We start from the raw sequence: 22,339 nt of genomic DNA on the forward strand, positions 1-22,339 counted from the left end.
GCTTTTGTGTTGACTGACATCAGCAGCAAGGATAGGGGGTGCTACATGTATAGATTAAATACATCCAAAATCTTTTTTCTTTTGCACTATGACAACCGTATCAAATGTTGCAACCCCCCCCCCCCCTCCCATTGCTCCAAAACCTACCATGCTCATTTAGTATTTGAGAGACATTATTATCCACTCTTTGGTCAAGTTAAACTGTATTGAAAATCCTTGGCTAATGACATCCACTCACTCCACTATGTCCACTCCACTGCCAGGCACAACTGCTCTGAGCCTTAATTTCCTGTTGCTATCAAGAGCACCTCTTTAATTAGTTAGAAGAAGCACCGGAGTCATAACAGACCTCCCTCTGCAGCCCCTCCCTCTTTTCCCTTTCACTTCTATATATATCACTCTGCTCCAAAGAGACCCACTCTGGGATGTTGCATGTTCCCTTGTGTGTTGTGTGTGTGTGTGTGTGTGTGTGTGTGTGTGTGTGTGTGTGTGGTTGTGTGTGGTTGTGTGTGTGTGTGTGTGTGGTGTGTTGTGTGTGTGTGTGTGTGTGTGTGTGTGTGTGTGTGTGTGTGTGTGTGTGTGTGTATGTGTGTGTGTGTGTGTGTGTGTGTGGTTGTGTGTGTGTGTGTGTGGTGTGTGTGTGTGTGTGTGTGTGGTTGTGTGTGTGTGTGTGTGTGTGTGTGTGTGTGTGTGTGTGTGTGTGTGTGTGTGTGTGTGTTGTGCTCTCTGCACAGAGATGTGTGGAGTGTGGCTTTGGGTGTACCGTATGCATGGAATAAAATATTCAGGTGACAGGCGGGCACACTCACACTCGTACTGGAAAATCTCTCATCCTTTTCTTCTGCATTTCTCCCCCTCACTGCAGGCACACTCATTTCCGTGATGCCACCAGGGAGTTCTGGGGAGTTTTCCCCCCATTCTCTCTCTCTCTCTCTCTCTCTCTCCTCCACTCTCTCTCCCCCTGTTTTATTCCGTTTCAGAGATCCACAATTTGGGATTTTATTTTATATCACAAATCAGATGATAGCAGAATGTTATAACAGATTATTATTACATAGAAGAAGAAGGAGATAGAAAGAGAGGGGTGGGGGTGGGGAGGTGGAGAGCATTGTTGTAGCCCACAGGCTCTGGAGCACTTTCTGCATTATACATCAGCCTCGCTCCTGCTGCCCCCCCACCCCCCCCCCCCCCCCCACCCCATCAAGTCACTGCAGGAGATATCAGAGGCATTAGCTCGTCTTGAACCCGGGCTGGGTCCTGCGCTTCCAGCTGAATGCAGGAACACAAACAGAGGGCACAAACCTGCATCCACTTTGACCACGGTACTGTGGTGAGGTCAGGGGCCGCAGGCTGTGCAGTAAGAAGAGCAGACCAAACAAAAGGCACTTCAAGCTACAAACGCAAACTCGGCGTGCCTCTTGCGTTGCGTGACCTTCTGCTCATCGCCGAGATGATTCAATATGAAGAGTTTATTGAAAGCGGTTTGCAGATGGAGGATGAACGTGATGTGAGGAGTGAAAAGTGAACGAGGGTTGTGTCCTTCTGGTATTTATAGCCGAGGTAGCTTCTGGCAGTGCGGGGCTGAAATGGGTCCTCCACTGCCCCCTCTGAATGAGAGCATGACCTTTCACCTTTGTTTTGGCAGTTAAAAGCCGGCACAACTAAATGGTTTTCCTCCTCTTGGCCTTGGAGGCTGACAGGTGTCACTGGGAGCAGTGCTGTAATCTGAGATTATGTGAAATTATCATATTCCTACACTGACTGGGCCATCACATGTTGTTATTCTAATCATTATTGTTTTAGTTGTTTTAAATAATAGGGAAAACAATCAGTAGGTTACATTCAAGATGTTTAGACGTTAGATGTTGAAGCACTTATTTCTAGGCAGCTTTTACAATGATAAGAACATGATTTGGTTGAATGGCATCATACAGTCACATAGTCTTTCATTTCTTAGCCTTGAGATGAAAATCATTTAACTCGTTTTGTTGAAAAGTGGTTACATGGAGAGGAATTTTATGTTATTTATTTTCAGATTGACATCCATACATTTTTGACGTTCTTCTGTCATGGGCTTTGAATGGGCTTCACGGGAACTTGAGTCATGAAACCTGCTGAAACTATCATGGACCACTTAGCCTTTGATTTAAAAAAAGAATAATTGAAATTTACCAGCAATTTAAAATTCCACTTTCTTTGCGTTTCCACAGCACCACCCCGGGGCTCGAAGACATCAGCCCCAGCGAAGAGGTGACGGACATGGAGGACAACGAGGAGGAAGACCTGGGTGTCCTGGACGACCAGCGGAGCATCATTCTCCACCTGCTGTCCCAGCTCAAACTGGGCATGGACCTCACACGGGTAAGAAAATAATAACCTGACGCTGCCAGATGGACGGTATAGCTCCACATAGTTTCACTAAACCACTCGATCTGGGAATGAAGTAACCAGACCCGCTGACGGAGGCGGGCACTTTTTCCAAGCTACTTGGCAGGTGATTGGATGACCCATCTGTCTATCACCGCTGGTGCGTGTTAACTTCAACCAATCAGATCGCTATGCCTCTGACGTCACGTTTGCGACCGGAGGAAGGTGCCTGTCTATCATTGATTGAGTCCTCACCGTCCTCACGGTCGTAAAGTCACCTTCGAAGCATTTAGTTAGATTATAACGAACTAGTTGTGTGGCTTAGCCTTCCCAAATGTTGAGGGTCGTTTTTTAGAATTTAATACATAGAATTGGGAACGTTACATTCAATTTCATTCAGACTGCCTGTCACTTCCGCGCGGCAGCCATGTTGACGAGTGAAAAGAACTACAAAGACCATGTACCCACTACTTGCCCAGACGAGCCTGAGCCCGCCTACGGCTGCCGCTGATTCGTCGGGCCGGCATGGCTCGACCAATTATCCTAACTGTCTGCGCATGACAAGATGGATTACGTCGAGAGAATCTCTTTTGATCTCGCGAGGTTATCCATCTTGCAAGCAAGGTTAAGAAAATAAAGCATGGACCAAAAGCCAAATGTCTTGAATACAATCCTAGCCAAATCCCCAAGAGTTCCACACGACCTATCTGTCAGAAGAGTTCCACACGACCTCTCTGTCAGAAGAGTTCCACACGACCTCTCTGTCAGAAGAGTTCCACACGACCAGAAAAGTCAGAAAAGTCTTCAGCTTTTACTATTCCGCATATTCTGGGTCTTTTGCTTACTAGGTGGTGCTGCCAACCTTCATCTTGGAAAAGCGCTCCCTGCTGGAGATGTACGCCAACTTCATGGCCCACCCCGACATGTTCCTGTCCATCACCGCCGGGGCCACAGCCGAGGACCGCATCGTCCGCTTCGTGGAGTATTACCTGACCGCCTTCCACGAGGGCCGCAAGGGCGCCGTGGCCAAGAAGCCCTACAACCCGGCACTGGGGGAGACCTTCCACTGCTCCTGGGAGGTACCTCGGGACAAGGTCAAGCCTCTAGTCCGGTCTAACCAGGGCTCGAGCAGGGAGCCGGGCAGGGGCCCCAACAATGCGCAGCAGAGCGACAGAGACGATTCGCCCGGAGGTTGCTACAGAGTCGGCTTCGTGGCGGAGCAGGTGTCCCATCATCCGCCGGTGTCGGGCTTTTACTGCGAGTGCCGGGAGAAGAGGATGTGCGTCAACGCCCATGTGTGGACCAAGAGCAAGTTCATGGGCATGTCCATAGGGGTGTCCATGGTGGGGGAAGGTAAGCTAATGCACGACATGAATGCCCTAAGTCAGATGATTAGGTCGGAAACCACCAGAGTTTCCAAGTTATGATGCAATGGTGGCGTTTAACTTTCTCCATTTTTGTGTCAGTCAACAGTAAAGAGCCTTACATTTCTTACATTTGTTTGAATAAAGTTTGCCAAATTAGCTTGTTAAACTGCAGGATGCTGTATCTGTGTTTGTTCATTGTTTGACAAAATAGCACATGGATGCAACGCTGCTTAGCAGCTGACTTTCCCATCAGCACAAATAGAACTGTTACCGTTAGTACAAACTAATGCACATACAATGTGGTGCTTTAAGTTGACTAAACTTGATTTGAACTGTCATTATAATCTAAATGCAGCTTAGATTTGACACTTTTTGACACTGAAATAGCTGAATGGGAGCAGCAAAAGGCCTAAAAGCCTCAGATAATAAGAATTTGCTATTCTGGTAAAAGTCGTGCAGAGAGTCGCAGCAGCGAGGCTGTCCCAGCGCCCCGGCCTGTGTGAAAAAGCTATGAGACTTCTCCCGTGTCAATCAATAAGTCAGTCCTCTCTGTCACGTCAGCACCGTAACACTACGCACGCCGCTTGTGATGACTCACTCTGAGCCAGGGTACAGGAAGTCCTTGAACTCAATCGACTGAATCTGAAAGCACGGACCGATTCAGTGAAACCTTCCAGCTGTCTCCATCATGCCTCTTCTTCCTCGCCTGTCGGTGAGTCACGGTGACGCAGCCCTGGGGAATTTTCCGCAGGTTTCTGCTCTCCTAATGGCCGGGATTGTTTTATGGAGGGCTGAGACACTGTTGATTGGCAGTGTAGCAAAGCCTGCTAGAGGTAAGCCTGCTGTAAAAAATAAACCCTCTGATGCTGGAAGGACTGGAACACTTGGCTGTCACAGACACACACACACACACACACACACACACACACACACACACACACACACACACACACACACACACACACACACACACACACACACACACACACACACACACACACACACACACACACACACACACACACACACACACACACACACACACACACAATGCTCGGCTAGTGTCTTGAAATAGAAACACACCAAGAGAAGGATTGTTCTGACCTACAGAAAACAGAGGTGGATACAAGGGTGTGATTTAAGAAATGGTATAGCCGGTCGACTCTGGTACATGGCAGTTTTTCTCTGCTTCACATCCATGTGTTTAGAGTTATAGGCTAATATACCATACATGTGACAATCATACATGTGACAATCATACATGTGACAGCCCTACACATGACGTTGGCTTATCCACTAACGATACCGAAACTCTTTCAATCAGGTATACCGTCTTCACATGGAAGCTAACAGAAAGAAAGACGTGGGTCTACTGGCTATTATGTGATTGTGAATGGCTCCATCTCTCACTATGTCCATCTGTGTATCTTTATAAGCCTCACAATGAGTTCACCCCTGTGGGCATTTTGCAGTGCAACATAGTTTGATGTATAGACATGATGCGGCTATGATGTAAGAACCAGAGATGGGAAGTAACTAAGTACAAATACTTACCGGTAATTACTGTACTTGAGTAGGATTTTCAGCTATCTGTACTTTACAGAGTATTTATTTTTATGTCAACTTTTTGCTTTTGCTCCCTACAATTTAACACAAATATCTGTACTTTCTACTCCTTACATTTTCAAAACAGGCTAGTTACTTTAGTTTTAATGCATGACAGACAAATATGATGTAATGTTGTTTGTTTGTCTCTCTCGTCTCGCGCTCACCCAGCTTTTACGCATTATGTGCACCTTTTTCGTGGAAAAACCATGTCGCAAATTATTTTTCAAAGAATAGTCTTTATACATCTTGAAGGGGATCTTTAGCTTTCACTCTCTCCTGTTATCTCCCCATCTACATATTATACTCGCGCTGTTCGCGTCGCATTCGGCGATATTTGATTTTGTCCATATCGCCCTGAGCCCTACCTGTGCTATCTCACATGTGGCTAAAAGAATAGAAAATAGAAAATATAGATATAAATTATATTGTGTATCGTTATTCAGCCTAGAAATTCAGAGATATCATTTTTGGGCCATATCACCACCTGCCCTATGCTGGAGGATGTGGGCTATACTGTAGCTCACCCGGATAAACAAATGGATGCGGTGCAGAAGGTTGTTGGTTCAATCCTTGCATCCGACTGTGGCTTCAGAAATGTTGACGAAGACAAGCTGGGGATTCTAGGATTCGGCCTGCTGCTTCTTTATCATCAGTAGTTTGTAAGCAAATAAGCTGATGAGCAAAACTGGACAAAGTCTCTCTGACTCGAGCTCAGTGAGATAAACTGCTGCTTGTCATGTAGTTGTTCACTGGTTCAAAGCCCAGTTGTCAAACTCTTTATGCCTTCCATGTTGTTGCCAGTATGTTGTTTGAGTCTGGAAAAGTATAGAATTTTGAAATGGAAAATGCCTTCACCCCCTTAGTAATAGACGGTTTCAACTTGACAACAAACATTCTAAATCCCCCCACCTTACTTCCTGAGGCCTGTACTACAAAGCAAGATTTAGGTTGATCCTGATAAGTTTGGGTTTAAACCTGGTTTAGCCGTACTACAAAGCAAGTTAACTTCTTACCGACATATATTTCCATAGCAACTTATGCTTCACACTTAACCTTGCAGTGTTTTGCATGCATCAATAACAGACATATGCTAGGTTCCAAACTGTTCCCTAGCAACACAATTTGTCTATATACACATTACTAACAACAAACTTTAGAAAACAGCAACACAGCTGGCCCACTGTGTGGATATTAGTTTATATCATTATGTCTCAATGAAATTTCCACATAGCACAGATTAGTTTAGGTCTCATATCGCTTATTGCAGGTCTACAATCTGTAGCCTATTCATAATATTTCCTATACATAACCCTCCTATACATACCTCTCTGCACTGCCTGCTGTGTTTCACAATGGAAGTCAGTGTTAGCTAGGCGTCAGTGCGTTAGACTCATAACCAACTTAGAGAAAGCATGTGCATACCAGGCCAGCAGATTCAATTACCGTTTGTTCCTCCGACATTTGATTAAAGATTTTGACAAAGAGAGGCAGTGTGCGCGGAAATTCGCTGGCTAGACATAAATGCATGTGGGGGGAGAAGTGGCATACCTCACCTAATAATATATATTGTTTTGCACATAAACGCTCTCTTCAAATATTCAAATCACTCCTTTTTCCTCGTTTCTGTGCATTTGTTTACCCATCGTGCGTCTGAGGAGTAACCCTCTCACTCCGCCTCCCACCCAGGGGTGCTGTGCCTCCTGGAGCACGATGAGGAGTACGTGTTCACGCTGCCCTGTGCCTACGCCCGCTCCATCCTCACCGTGCCCTGGGTGGAGCTGGGCGGCAAAGTGTCCATCAACTGTGCCAAGAGCGGCTACTCCGCCACAGTCACCTTTCACACCAAGCCCTTCTATGGAGGGAAGGTGCACAGGTCAGTCTCTCTCTCTGCTTCCCTCTCTCTCTCTCTCTGGCTATCTGTGTAGGCCTACTGTACATTCATCACAGTTTTTTTCTGCCACTTCACACAAACATTGTAGAGACAGAGGAATATGTGTTAAGTGCCCGGGCGCTGTTAACCTGACTCTGCCAGACGACATACCGCCCCCATCTGGCTGTGTCAGGTTAGGGCACTGTGACATTCACTCTTGCACTCCTTTCTAGGGTAAAGGCCTAAACATGGTCGTCCGTCCGCCTCGAATTGGAGCCGTCTCGCCGTCTGGCGGCGCCAGCGAGCCCCACATGCTCGGACGCCACTACGCCCCCGCTCCCCCCCCCCGCGGAAGCTCCGTGTGAAAATGGCGGAGATTGTGTGCCAGGCAGTCTGAATGAAATTGAATGTAACGTTCCCAATTCTATGTATTAAATTCTAAAAAACGACCCTCAACATTTGGGAAGGCTAAGCCACACAACTAGTTGTTATAATCTAACATCATGCTTTGAAAGGCGACTTTACGACGAAGAGCCAGGGCAACGGCCAATCACAACTCTCCTGCAGCTGTCGTCACGCACGTATCGTCGCCGTGAAGTCACATTTTCGAGCAGCCCCCGTCAGCCGACGGCGCCCCCTCCCCGTAGGACGGGGCTCCACCCGCCGTCACACGGGGAGGGCGGGGCGAGGCTCTGACGGACGACCATGTTTAGGCCTTTAGCCTCTATCTCACACCAGTGCCTCTCAATCTGCGACTGTATTATTCACTGTTCATTGTCTCTCCTCGGTTCTTTTAATGTCCTGTTTATTGGAAAGTGTATTGAGACACCTTGGTGTGATTTTGCACTTAAAACGTTGATTGATTGCTCACAATCAGAACTCAGCTCCCCAACGTGTCACCATCACTCCCCCACGCATGCAGTAATGGTGCAGCAGCTCTGATGTTAGACTATGGCGAGAAGCACACCTGCAGCTGCTGTGGAGTTTGTCACAACCTTTGGCTAGAATAACTTCACACCAGGCCCAAACAAGTAAAATGCCTTGTATGTGTACATACTTGGCCAATGAAGCTGATTCTGATGTTAGCAGGTGATAGAACACACATTATAACCATAAGAGACTTGACTTTGAGTTGCAAAAAATGACTTGTGCATCTCTGATCAATCACTGTATTTAATTTTATTGATATTGGCCATAGTTTTTAGATAGATCATCATTTCATATTTACACATTGCACAATTTACACATTCAAAGGAACAGGAAGAAGAAAAACGTATTCTATGCCCCTTAGGCAAAACATAAAACAATTGTTATAGTTTCAGTGACCATACTTATAAAGACATGAGACAACATAATGAAACAAAACATCTTATCCAAGTGGTTCCCAACCTTGGGGTCATGACACACGTGGGTGACATGTGAACAAATATTTGAATTCTGAGTTTAAGCCAGAACCCGGAGATACAAAGTCAGAATCCCGAGAAAAAGAGTCCGCATTCTGGCTTCAATGTCAGAACCCATAAAAAAACAGCCAAAACTCTTGAGTAGAAATTCAGAACTCCATGATTACAGTCAGAACTCAAGACTTCAACCCTAGCAGAGAACCAAGTCAGAATTCTGAGATCAAAGTCAGAATTGATGCAATCACTGATATCACTCGAGCAATTGAGATGTCATCAGTGACATCACACTGGTGACGTCAGTAATAGTCAGCATTTCACTCCCGCTCTTGCTCCTCCGGCTCCTGTGAATCTCAAAATTTGTAGCTTTCATCATCACACAGTGAATATTTTTCTCGTCCCGCTCACAGGATTGATAGAATTCACTTGTTAAAGCACAATCCGTAATTCAAATGTGGCCGGTAGGACATACTGGGATGTGGTGGGTGGGTAGCCTTGGAGCTGGAGGGCGTACTGGGAAGAGGTGGACGGGCGGACGTACTGGGATGTGGTGGGTGGGTAGCCTTGGAGCTGGAGGGCGTACTGGGAAGAGGTGGACGGGCGGACGTACTGGGATGTGATGGGTGGGTAGCCTTGGAGCTGGAGGGCGTACTGGGAAGAGGTGGACGGGCGGACGTACTGGGATGTGGTGGGTGGGTAGCCTTGGAGCTGGAGGGCGTACTGGGAAGAGGTGGACGGGCGGACGTACTGGGATGTGATGGGTGGGTAGCCTTGGAGCTGGAGGGCGTACTGGGAAGAGGTGGGCGGGTGGATTTGGAGCTGGCGGGCGTACTGGGATGTGATGGGTGAGCAGACTGGGATGCCGGCCGGCGGACTTGCTGGGCGGGTAGACTTGGGGGTGGTGGTGTAACCGGAATGCGACGGGGAGGTGTACTTGGAGGTGGTGGTGTAACCGGAATGCGACGGGGAGGTGTACTTGGAGGTGGTGGTGTAACCGGAATGCGACGGGGAGGTGTACTTGGAGGTGGTGGTGTAACCGGAATGCGACGGGGAGGTGTACTTGGAGGTGGTGGTGTAACCGGGATGCGACGGGGAGGTGGACTTGGAGGTGGTGGTGTAACCGGGATGCGACGGGGAGGTGGACTTGGAGGTGGTGGTGTGACCGGAATGCGACGGGGAGGTGGACTTGGAGGTGGTGGTGTAACCGGGATGCGACGGGGAGGTGGACTTGGAGGTGGTGGTGTAACCGGAATGCGACGGGGAGCTGGACTTGCAGGTGGTGGTGTGACCGGAATGCGTTGGGCGCACATGATTGGTTCTTCAGCGGCTGGAGGGGGGAATAAACACACACACACACACACATGAATGAATGAACTGCCCCTAATCAGACACAGACTGGTGCGCATTTTCCAACATAACTAACAAGACCAACATCAGGACATCCAAACAAGTTCTGACAGAGAGCAATGTCATTGGACCACATTGGACAAATACATTTGCATATTTCTCCCAGGATGCCACAGGATGCAGGATTCCAAACTTTTTACACAGAAGTAACTAACCAAATTAAATGAGTGGTGGGTGGAAATAATAATTAGCCTATTCTTATTTAAACATGCAGTTTTGAAACATTCAATAAAGACAAATTAAAAATAGACTATGACTCGACACCCTAAGTGATACACACATGTTATGGGAGTGGTATATATACCCCTTACATCAATTTCTATGTTAGTAGAATGGTTAGTTCCTTGCTCTGCTCTCCCCTAGGAGCGCTAGCTCCTGTAATGCCACGAACAGCGATAATCTGTTTTCTTATTTTTTTACATCAATTTATTGGGGGGGGGGGGACACATTTGATCATGCTTAAATATTGGGGGGGATTTGTCGTTCTCAATGTGTATTGCCGTTATGGCCCTGGACCATGTAGCCTACGTGACAGACCACACTGACCACCTGACCAACCACACACTAAGTGGTCCAGACCATGGTCAGAGCGTCTGTATGCTGTTGCTGACTGATGCATTATGACGAGAAGGAAGACTGACGGACCACGTAGCCTACGTGACAGACCACACTGACCACCTGACTGACCCCACACTAAGTGGTCCGGACCATGGTCAGAGCGTCTGTATGCTGACTGATGCATTATGACGAGAAGGAAGACTGACGGACCACGTGACAGACCACACTGGCCGACCACACACTAAGTGGTCCGGACCATGGTCAGAGCGTCTGTACGCTGACTGACGATGCATTAAGAGGAGAAGGAAGACTGACGGACCACGTGACAGACCACACTGACCACCTGAGAGACCACACACTAAGTAGTCCGGAACATGGTCAGTGCGTCTGACAGACACTGACCATGCAAAGACCAGAGGGCACACTGACCGACCACACCAACTGATCCCGACCATTCGCTTTAGCACCCCCTAGTGGTACAGACCAATGGTCTGTACAGACCACTGAAATGGCTACAACCCGTGCTGGAAGCTGAGGTAGCGAGGTACCGACTGATACGTGGAACAAGCGTAGAAAAAGGTAAATCACCACTACTTACATTTGCCAGTTATGCAGGGTCGTCAACAGCACAGCAGCTCTCAGTTGTGGCAACAAAGAGATGGCTGGGTGGTGATGAGTCCTGATTGTGTGCAGGTGTGTAATTGAGGTGAGGTGTGTGACAGGCCTTTTTCACAGCAGCCATTGTGTGGAGAACGACTGATTGGCCCGTGGGTTTGGGTTGTAATAGGTTTGCAGAGCCTGTTAATTTGACGTGGTGTTTGGCTGAGGAGCGTCATTAGAGACAGCGGCTCACAGAGGAAGGCTAGACTCTCCATCACTACTGGGCTGTAGCAATGGCAATGTGGAGAATGGGATGAGGAGAGAGAAAGAAAGAAAGATCAGGGGTGTAGTGATGGTTACTGTAAACCCACCTAAACTCAGTTTAACCCCCTATTCTGTTAAAATAATACACATAACTCTGACTGTGCGTCAGTGTCAGACCCCTAAAATGTAAAATGTCAACACATACAATGTGAAGTGAATAGTTTAATTAAAAAGGGGAGGAGGGGGGTTGATTGATTGTCCTCACAAAATTATCGGTTAAAAAGCAAATATCCTCAGATGAGTCCTCCTAACAACCCATAATTAATCCCATTATAATGAAATCCAATGACTAAACCCATAATTAATCCAAACCCAAATTATTTTTCCACATGCCTTCCACTTTCAATTTTAAGTTTCCATTTGCACTGGAAGAACAGTGCCCTCCTACTGTTATGTGTTATATGCCATAAAGCAGCCTCCGCTGTGCTGTAAAGCAATCCAGCAGTTGTGCTGGTGCACAGTATAAAATCCAGTGTTGAAGCGAACCCATAATGCACTTTCAACTTTCGTGGCAGTCGATATGGGAGAGTTCCTGACAAGCTCTCCCTCTCTCTCTGTCTGCCCCGACTCCAGAGTGACAGCAGAGGTGAAACACAACCCGACCAGCACCATCGTGTGCAAGGCGCAGGGCGAGTGGAACGGGACGCTGGAGTTCACCTACAGCAGCGGGGATACCAAGGTGATCGACACCGCCAAACTGCCCGTCACCAGGAAGAAGCTCCGCCCGGTGGAGGAACAGGGGCGCACAGAGTCCAGGTGAAATGTGAATGAACACAGACATGTTTCTAAATACAGTAGGTCGAGGTAGGAAGTGGGTTAGTGTTTGTGGTGTTACTAATGTGTGTGTGTGTGTGTATTTTATGTGTGCATGTAGGAGGTTATGGCAACACGTCACCAAGTCGCTGAAGGAAGGAAACATGGACGAGGCCACGGAGCACAAGCACAGACTGGAGGAGCGGCAGCGAGGAGAGCAGAGACAGAGAGCGGCTGACAACGCACCCTGGACACCCAAACACTTCACCAAGGAGGTACGTCACAGTGTAGAGCAGTGCCTCTCAACGGGGGGTCCGGGGTCAGCCAGGGGTCCATGGGGCGTCCCGGGCAAATTGATGAATTGTTAGACTTCACCATTAATTCATTTATAAGAAGTGAACACAATCAGAGACTGTAGAAGAACGTCTGTTTTGGTCATGTTGTCACTGTTATCCAGTCCCTCCAGGAAATTGGGATGTATGTGTGTATATATATATATATATATATATATATATATATATATATATATATATACCGTATATATATATATAAAGACATTTGCTTAAAAAGGTTTTTAAAAATGTTCCTGATGAATTTCAGAAGCAACGTTTTTCCAAATTGGATAAATAGCATTTTCAAATGAAACCTTTCTTCTTAACCAGCCATTCTTATCACAAAGTAGAATCCTCTCTAATGTCCATTTGAGTCATTCTCTAGTCAGTCTCGGAAGCAAATGATCTCTGAAAGAGGATTTTAATGGCCAGTTTCTTTCAATGTAAAGTAGCTCATTTGCTAGGTCTTTTTCTTTTTCTTATCAAATATGGAGAAAGGAAACAGATTCTTATCATTTCTGCACTTCATCTTGCTTGGTCACCTGATATGTTTCCCCCCTCCTTTTCTTCCTTGCCTTGTGTAGGGAGACGGATGGATCTACAACAGTCCACTGTGGAAGTCTACCTGACAGCAGAGCAGCACAGCCTGTTCACATAGACAATAACAGAGACCCTTCCTCCCCACACTGAGGTCAGAGGTCGCGGGTGGAGGAGTGGCCTCCACAGACCTGAGACCGGACTCTGAATGACACTTACAGGAAGCAGCAAGGTGCCAAAGGGATCGCCCACTGTAATAACCAAGAAGGGGTCGGGGGCTCTTGGGACAAATATAAATTTTTATATACGATAATAGTATTACTATTAAAGGTAGAGTATTTCTATTTTTCACCTTGCCAAGGCCTTTTTTGCACACGCACAGTAATGAAGTTTGCCACTGGTGTTTTCACTGTCGTCTCTTTTTCTTTCAATTTTCAGTATGCGTTGTCACATACTGAACATTGTCTGTTATGTTTGGGGTTCCAAAGCCTATAGTCGTCACGCAGCGTTCGAATTAAACTAAATATTAGGCAGTCGTCAAATCCGAGTCCCAAGCAACAGATAAAATTGCAGGTACAAATTTGTCGCATTTATTTATAAAATGCTTAAAAAAGTTTATCTCAAGGTGCTTTACAGAAAATAAGCACAAACATAGATTCAAAAGAAAGAGATAAAAGGAGCAACCGTACCACATACAGAATGTGTTATACTTTATTATACAATACTGGCACTCGCCTACCACCGGAGAGACCCGGGTTCAATTCCTACATCCGGCTTGGTCAGACATTCCTACAGACACAGTTTGCGGGTGGGAAGCCGGTGGGGTATGAGTCCTGGTAACTGGGGGGGAATAGCGTGATCCTCCCACCTGCTATGTCCTGCTGGTGAAACTCCTCGCTGCCAGGGGAAGGGAAGCGACTGCACATGTATCGGAGGAACTCTCCCCAGACCGGCAGAGGGGGTGGAGCAACGATCGGGACAACAAGGGCCAAGTACAATTGGGGAGAAAATGTGTTCAAGCAAATGTATCTGGGCAGGTTAAAAGTAGGATGCCACTCCTCTCCTCTGCCTGTCTATTTCAATGCCTCTGCATTGCCACGCTTTTTAAAAATCATCCATTATTACCCCACTCATTCACTGATTACAGCCATTAGCTGTTATGTCTGCACACAGCAAACAGCCGGTACTTGGCCAATAGACCCTTTTCACGGGGGCATTTTGTGTTGAAAAGGCAGGGTAAACACAGGTGCAAGCAAAACACTAATGAGGGTTTCCAAATTCCAATCATGGAAGTTGGAAACCCTCATTAGTGTTTTGCTTGCACCTGTGTTTACCCTGCCTTTTCGACACAAAATGGCCCCCATGAGAAGGGTCTATTCCCCCTGCCTGAGGAGTTTCACTGGCAGGGCGTAGCGCCCCCCCCCCCCCCCCCCCCCCCCCGACCAGAGGAGGCACTAGTGCAACAACCAGGACACAGAGGTAACATGGGGGCTCGAACTTGAGATCCTCGTGTTGGTAGGCAGGGATCTGCCGCTTTACTACCTGGACGCCCAGGTACACACGTACACGTTCACGCACACACACACACACACACACAGACAGAGGTACACACATGTTCACAGTCTGCATATGAATCATTAAGTGCAGTTGCCAAAATGGTACCTCTGCAATATTTAACGGTACAGAAAAAATGTGGCCCATTTCCAGATCTAATTGCAATTCTGAACAAAGCCACGCCCTGGAAATCAATACCCAGAATGCTGTGTGATGCTGAAAGGACATTCATATCACCTTCTCACAGCTTGCTCTTTTTCAGTGCTTTCTTCACTTACCTTGTAGCTTTTAAATGCAGTGTTCGTATTTTCAACCAGACGATTTTACATCAGATGCCAATTTTAACGCGTGACGAGACCCACTGTCACCCACTTTTCATTCTTTTCTATGACACTGGCCTTATATGAGACTATAACACACACTTTTCTATATCCAGGAGACATTGACTGTGGATTAGGGAAGTTCTGTCCCATCAATATAGATCCCATCCCTCTTTTTTGTTTTGAATAACATGTCCCACCCAAGATGTCCTGAATGTATGTCTGTTATATAACTTCCTGCAATGTATCCAAGTGCTGAATCCTAAACCGTCCTCCTCATTCTCTCCTTAGGTAGAACACCTATGCAACACCTCATTGTCATACCATAGGTTGAAGGAGGCAGAGGAAAAGGTTGAACAGAATTTGGTTCTAATAAATGTGCCATGGCAATTGCAGACTTTCTCTTCAAAAGAAAAACGGGCACGGTTTGTTTAGCATGCACTATTTGTTTTTCTCCCCAAGGAGTTGAGCGGGAATGCTGCATGTGTTAATGTAATATTTACAAACAGTGTCACGTGGGGAAATTCAGGTTCAAGTGCCTTGCTCAAAGGCGCCTCAGTTGTTGGAGAGCTTGACTTATCCACAACACCGACTAATGTTCCCCCAGACAGGGATTAGAACCAGAGATGATTCAGTCCCACACCTGCTTCCTCAGGTTCTGTTCTCAACAAAACCATTTATAAGATCTGCAGCAGACAGAGCAAGTATCTCCATTCAGAGCCTAATGCTGCCATCAAGTGGTGAGGTATTTGAAATAACCACTTGATGGCAGCATTATTTCTTCTAGGAACCTGGAAAAGTGGGAGAAATTTGGTGCAATTTCTTAGACCTGAAAATGACCATTTTCTATTTTCCAGACCTGTACAGGAATGAGATGAATTCAGATTCATTGCCCTGTATGAGGGAAGTGTGTGTGTGTGTGTGTGTGTGTGTGTGTGTGTGTATACAACAGCTTAGTAAAACCATCTCTGGTGTAAAATTAGATCATTCATAAAAAGAATGATTCTGAAAAGCCGTAAGAACAAAAAAATACACAAAAATTACACTTTTTTCTTCAATTTCGTCTATATTTAAACATGACTGAACTGAACAACAATGTAAAAATGTAAACTTTGAAGATGAGTGGGAGACAAGCGGGGGGAGGGGTTGCATAAAACAAAATGAACGCACTGGTGTTGAGGACAGAGGGGACAGCTGCTACTGAGCCACTAAAAAAATAAACAAACTTAGAAGAGGAAGGAACTTTCTCCACCATTCCTGATTAAAAGAACGTACACAAAATGAAAGAATAAAAAGGTCATAAGAGGGCAAACAAACTGTACACTCTATATCACATTAAGGCTTAATCTGAAATTGTGTCTTGTTTGACAGATGAGAAATCAAACTGATACAATTGTATGCAGTGTGGAAGGTGATGCACACTGTATGCAGTGTGGAAGGTGACGCACACCGACTGTCTCGGAAGATCAAAGCAAAAAGAAGAAAGCAACTTGAACAGAGGCGGGGGGAAAGGGCGGGGGTTCAGAAAACAAGATCAAACAGGTGATACTAATAAAAGTCACTTACTGTAAAGTGGTTAGAGGTGTGAGTGACTTAAAAAAAAAGTAGATTTGTTAGTCTTTTGATGTCACTTTTATAAGAAAGAAAAAAAAGACAGTCACTAAAGCGTGCACATACAGAAAACCCTTTAGTGTTCCAACAAGGGTACCGTTATCTGAAGACCCCAAACAGCGAAGAACAGTGCAGCGCCCATAGAAGGAGGTCGTCACAGGGTACAACTGACCTAAAGTACACCAAACATGGCCTCTGGTCTGTCCATTCATGTCTCTTGACCCCTAATTAATATGCTTGTGGGAATTTCAATAACTGTGCCTGTCATAACTTGCCGTTGCAGTCATCTTGAATATTTCCAGTTTCCAATTTTTTCCTCAGTCTGGTCTAAAGCACCCCCACCCCCAAACCTCTGCAGTGTCAACGCATGTCAAGCCAAAGGAATACTAATAAGACAGAAAGTCACTAAATTAACATATGATCCATTCCATTTGCTTTGGGACCTAGTAATATCGCAGTTGAGTGACGTCACACCCGAGTTGTCGGCGTTCCAAACAGTCGGGAAACCAGCCAGCGTTAGTTCTAGCCAGGCTAGGCATTGTTTGCAATAACAGTTGATAACGCATTTCGCAGTATTTTGCACATACAAACACTGTAGCAACATGTCCACAGAAAGAAGTTAGACAGTGTGTTCAACTGATTTACTGTGGCACAAATAAGACAGAAGTGCTTATAAACAGCATTTACTACAATTTTAACTAGCTACCATGTTGGATTTTTGAGATCAGGGGTGGTGAGGCTCCCCCAGGTTTGGCGGAGAAAATCCGAGGGCAGGTGACGTCCTGACCTTTGAACTATGAAATCCCCAGCTCCCAGAACAAATGGAATGGCCCAATAATGACCAGCAATGAGGCACTAGGCTCGCTCACCCAACTAGAGAGCTCCCCCTGCAGGAAGGGAGACCTAATTTATTATCACTACTTTTTACACAGAATTGCTTGCTTCCATTTTTTTTAAACCCCTAGCAGCAGAATATACAATCTAAGCAATTAATGAAAAGGGGCTGGGTGGTGGAGGAAAGCATTGTAAAAATTCACATTCATTCTTTCAACAAAATCTCAAGTCCCTCCACACGAGAATTATTGCATTCACTGTTCTATTAGCTGTCATACAAAAAACTAAAACAGATTTCACACAAAAGAAAAAACAAAACAAAATCATCTGCATATTTAAAAATCACCACAATAATCCAATATATTATAACCCTTTTAGACATTTTTCTTTACACAACATATTTACATTATGAGGCCATATTTTTTTATTTTCTAAAGGATTTGTTGAAAAGAAAGACAGGGAGCCAGGCAGACATAAAGCAAGGAGATGGTGATACAAAGGTTAATCTTACGGATGGGCTGTGTCTAGACAGTGGCGTTCCTCCATACCGCATACTGTCCTCTGTACACGCGTCAGGAACAAGTCCTCGGCTTTCACTCCGGCCTTGCCTCACTCTCACAAATGAGTTTCCATGTGCCAAGGAGCAAGAAGGTCCATGGGTCTTTGGTGCAAACGTTGCCCGTCTCCTCTCCGTGTCCGTTTCCCTGTACGTCACCCTCGCCCACTCCCACCCAAATCAATTCCCCCGGACTGACAAGTAGTTAATTAATGTACCACGAAAAAATTAATTAATTCATTGGATGCTGGACCCAGTAGAGCAGCCCCCTGTGCCTTGCTGCACATTCAAGTAGAAAAAAAAGAAAGAAAGGAAGGAAGAAAGAAAATTGAGAAAAATGAGCAAGACAAAGGGACAACGGCTCTGTAGCGAGCCAGATATGACACCTCCCCGACACACGGGGGCGCTCTGAGGAGAAGCGCTCGGGACTAAGCGCCAAGATTCCAGACAATGGCCGCTGACTGTGTTCTTCTTCATTGGTTGTTAAGAGGTTTCTTTGCATTTCTTTTTTTTCTGTATATTTTTCTAATAGAGTTTGTCCATATTATTTTTTGTTCAGTTTCTTGCCTTTCTTCAGGGCAAGCTTGTTCTTGATGTGTCCTCGCTTCCTCTTGGCAGTCTGTTTAGTGGGAGGGAAGAAAGAATAGTCAACATATACAAACTTTAATTGGCATAGCTTTCATATTTACATGTATATTTATACTATATGACATAGTTACATATCACAGTTTTGGGCCAATAAACACAAGGATTCACCTCAAACAGAATTTGGTTTAGTTATTCCTATGATCTTGTTCAGTCCAGATTTGTCAGCATAAAAACAGACAACAAAAAAACGTTGTCATAGCTAGAAACAATGGAGCCGAGACTCTTGATCATGACGTCAGGAGACAGATCCCAAATCTGTTTTACTCGGACATTGGGAGACTCTGTAGATGTACGAGGGACACTGCAGGCTGAATTCAAAGTGAATTTATAAAGTACAGATTATGTACAGTATCATGGCATTTGGTAGCAATTACATACAGATCTAATTAATTAGCAGTTTATTTGAATGTGATCTCAGCTGGCAACGGAACTGTTAGCAAGCAGAGCCTCAGCCTATAGCATATTACATACTGTACACAGTCACTGCTTATACAATGTGATTTATTCCAAAATGGCAAAGGATGTGATGCTTTACCACTATAAAAGTATAATATAATATAATATAATATAATATAATGTAATATATAGTATAAGTATAAATATATCAGAGTACAGTACATCACTGTGTGGCTGTGGCCACCGTTCATGTAAACTCCTGTTGTGTGAAAGAAGATTATTTGTGTGGGGAAAATGTTGCTGTTAAGCTGTGAAAATGGGAAATGTGGTTAAGTCTTTTTTTCCAAAGTTGTGGGATTTGATTTGAGTGGAGTGAACCTCAGGTTTTCACTTTTGAAAACATTACAGATTAGAGCATAAACTCTGGTTTCTTGCTTACAGATGTTACTCATCTAATTTGTCTGTTTTACTGCCACATTTCCAAGGTGCTGCTGCACTGCCGCTGCTCATTATAAATATTCATTGGATTACATAATCCTAGGTTTAACATAACCTGTGCTTGGAAGAAAATCAAAGGTTTTGACAGTATACAGCGACGAGTGACATAAAAGACATGAGCTGGATTTCGAACAATAATGTTGCGAGTCAATGACCTGCAGTTTAGCCTTCAGGATTGCTCTGTGTGATTTCTCTATTAGGGTGGATTTCTAAACCGTCGATAACAAAGTTATTATATCTCTATTTGGTGGCAAAAAAGAAAAAAATATATAAATATCCTACAACAATCGCCAATACAGTATGGTACTGTACTATGGTACCTAACATATATCAATGTATTGACGATTTTAGAACAACAACTAAACAGAATCCGTTACCTTTTTGGAGGTGTACTTCTGCTTGGACACTATACTGCGGAGCTTGTGGTCCAGCGGCTCTCTGTTGTCCAGCTTCTTGACCTTGTAGATCCTGACCAGCCAGTGCTCGGAAGTGAAGGCCTCCTCCAGGTGCTTGAAGCTGATGTCCTTGTTGCCGATCTCGGCGTTGCGCGTCCGGTCAAAGCCAGGTGGCGTCCGGAAGTCCAGCTGGGAGACGGGAGATATGATCAAACATGTGAAGAACAAGAAGTTGTGCAGGGTGCAGCGCGGTGCAGGATAAAGTCAAAGCTCACAGAAAAATGGAAGAATACCCCACACCCTGAATTAAAGTTATTTAAATTTATTTAAATAAACTTGCCAGGAGTGTTAAATTCAGTCTGTGGATATTCTTCCATTTTGCTGAAAGGACAAACACACTGAAGACTGAAGAAGCACCCTGACATTTGACTCATTTTGCTTGCAGCTAGCTGTGCCTCTGTTAAGTTGTTTTTATTCTTTAAAGGAAAAACCGAAGGACAGGGGGAGAAATTCTTCTTTTTAGCGCAATGTGAAATACTTTTTAATTGACTCCAGCCCACAGCAGTCTCTTCACTTAGCTGAAGAACAGAACAGAGAAAGACAAGGACATCCAGGTGAGACTGCAGAAACAGCTGTGACAGAGCATGCTGACAGAATATCCTTTGATTACAGTACAGTACGTCGTGTGCCCTTTCATGTCAGTATCGCCTTACACTTACTGCCTTCTGTCTGCCATTATTCTGCTCTCAATCCCCTCCTCCCCACTCCTCCTCCTCCACACTGTTACAGCCCCACTCCTCCTCCACACTGTTACAGCCCCACTCCTCCTCCTCCACACTGTTACGGCCCCACTCCTCCTCCACACTGTTACAGCCCCACTCCTCCTCCACACTGTTACAGCCCCACTCCTCCTCCACACTGTTACAGCCCCACTCCTCCTCCTCCACACTGTTATGGCCCCACTCCTCCTCCACACTGTTACAGCCCCACTCCTCCTCCACACTGTTACAGCCTCACTCCTCCTCCACACTGTTACAGCCCCACTCCTCCTCCAGACTGTTACAGCCCCACTCCTCCTCCTCCACACTGTTACAGCCCCACTCCTCCTCCACACTGTTACAGCCCCACTCCTCCTCCACACTGTTACAGCCCCACTCCTCCTCCACACTGTTACAGCCCCACTCCTCCTCCACACTGTTACAGCCCCACTCCTCCTCCAGACTGTTACAGCCCCACTCCTCCTCCTCCACACTGTTACGGCCCCACTCCTCCTCCACACTGTTACAGCCCCACTCCTCCTCCACACTGTTACAGCCCCACTCCTCCTCCACACTCTTACAGCCCCACTCCTCCTCCACACTGTTACAGCCCCACTCCTCCTCCTCCACACTGTTACAGCCCCACTCCTCCTCCACACTGTTACAGCCCCACTCCTCCTCCACACTCTTACAGCCCCACTCCTCCTCCACACTGTTACAGCCCCACTCCTCCTCCACACTGTTACGGCCCCACTCCTCCTCCACACTGTTACAGCCCCACTCCTCCTCCTCCACACTGTTACGGCTCCACTCCTCCTCCACACTGTTACAGCCCCACTCCTCCTCCACACTGTTACATCCCCACTCCTCCTCCTCCACACTGTTACAGCCCCACTCCTCCTCCACACTGTTACAGCCCCACTCCTCATCCACACTGTTACAGCCCCACTCCTCCTCCACACTGTTACAGCCCCACTCCTCCTCCACACTGTTACGGCCCCACTCCTCCTCCACACTGTTACAGCCTCACTCTTCCTCCACACTGTTACAGCCCCACTCCTCCTCCTCCACACTGTTACGGCCCCACTCCTCCTCCACACTGTTACAGCCCCACTCCTCCTCCACACTGTTACAGCCCCACTCCTCCTCCTCCACACTGTTACGGCCCCACTCCTCCTCCACACTGTTACAGCCCCACTCCTCCACACTGTTACAGCCTCACTCTTCCTCCACACTGTTACATCCCCACTCCTCCTCCTCCACACTGTTACAGCTCCACTCCTCCTCCACACTGTTACAGCCCCACTCCTCCTCCACACTGTTACATCCCCACTCCTCCTCCTCCACACTGTTACAGCCTCACTCTTCCTCCACACGGTTATGGCCCCACTCCTCCTCCTCCACACTGTTACGGCCCCACTCCTCCTCCTCCACACTGTTACGGCCCCACTCCTCCTCCTCCACACTGTTACGGCCCCACTCCTCCTCCTGCACACCGTTACAGCCCCACTCCTCCTCCTCCACACTGTTACGGCACAGCTTTCCACTTACATGCTAGGAAACAGAAATAAAGGTGCAGGTTTTAGAGGACACTCGGATATCAAGTCCATGGAGTAACTATTCACTATTCTTTACTGTATTATGCA

At 46.2% G+C, this 22,339-nt stretch overlaps 2 protein-coding genes across 2 annotated transcripts in view; one reads left to right on the forward strand and one right to left on the reverse strand.

Annotated features, from left to right (window-relative positions):
• osbpl10a (oxysterol binding protein-like 10a) overlaps positions 1 to 13,461 on the forward strand; it is a gene marked incomplete at its 5' end in the record, with an annotated part of 81,748 nt that extends 68,287 nt beyond the window's left edge. Inside the window, 7 exon segments of the mRNA XM_083646009.1 lie at positions 2,211 to 2,216; positions 2,218 to 2,361; positions 3,216 to 3,720; positions 7,029 to 7,215; positions 12,075 to 12,257; positions 12,376 to 12,529; positions 13,171 to 13,461. Of these exon segments, the coding sequence (XP_083502135.1) occupies positions 2,211 to 2,216; positions 2,218 to 2,361; positions 3,216 to 3,720; positions 7,029 to 7,215; positions 12,075 to 12,257; positions 12,376 to 12,529; positions 13,171 to 13,215 (1,224 nt within the window). The 3' untranslated portion in view covers positions 13,216 to 13,461.
• Positions 13,462 to 16,085: 2,624 nt separating this feature from the next.
• Positions 16,086 to 22,339, reverse strand: part of LOC310785335 (dolichyl-diphosphooligosaccharide--protein glycosyltransferase subunit STT3B) — a 112,130-nt gene continuing 105,876 nt past the window's right edge. The window contains exons 15-16 of the mRNA XM_083646370.1: positions 19,918 to 20,124; positions 16,086 to 18,617 (exon numbers count right to left, since the gene is read on the reverse strand). Of these exons, the coding sequence (XP_083502496.1) occupies positions 18,543 to 18,617; positions 19,918 to 20,124 (282 nt within the window). The 3' untranslated portion in view covers positions 16,086 to 18,542. The remainder of the gene's footprint in view (positions 18,618 to 19,917; positions 20,125 to 22,339) is intronic.

The sequence above is a fragment of the Poromitra crassiceps genome (assembly GCF_964638095.1).
Source record: "Poromitra crassiceps genome assembly, chromosome: 11".
NCBI classification, from domain to species: domain Eukaryota; kingdom Metazoa; phylum Chordata; class Actinopteri; order Beryciformes; family Melamphaidae; genus Poromitra; species Poromitra crassiceps.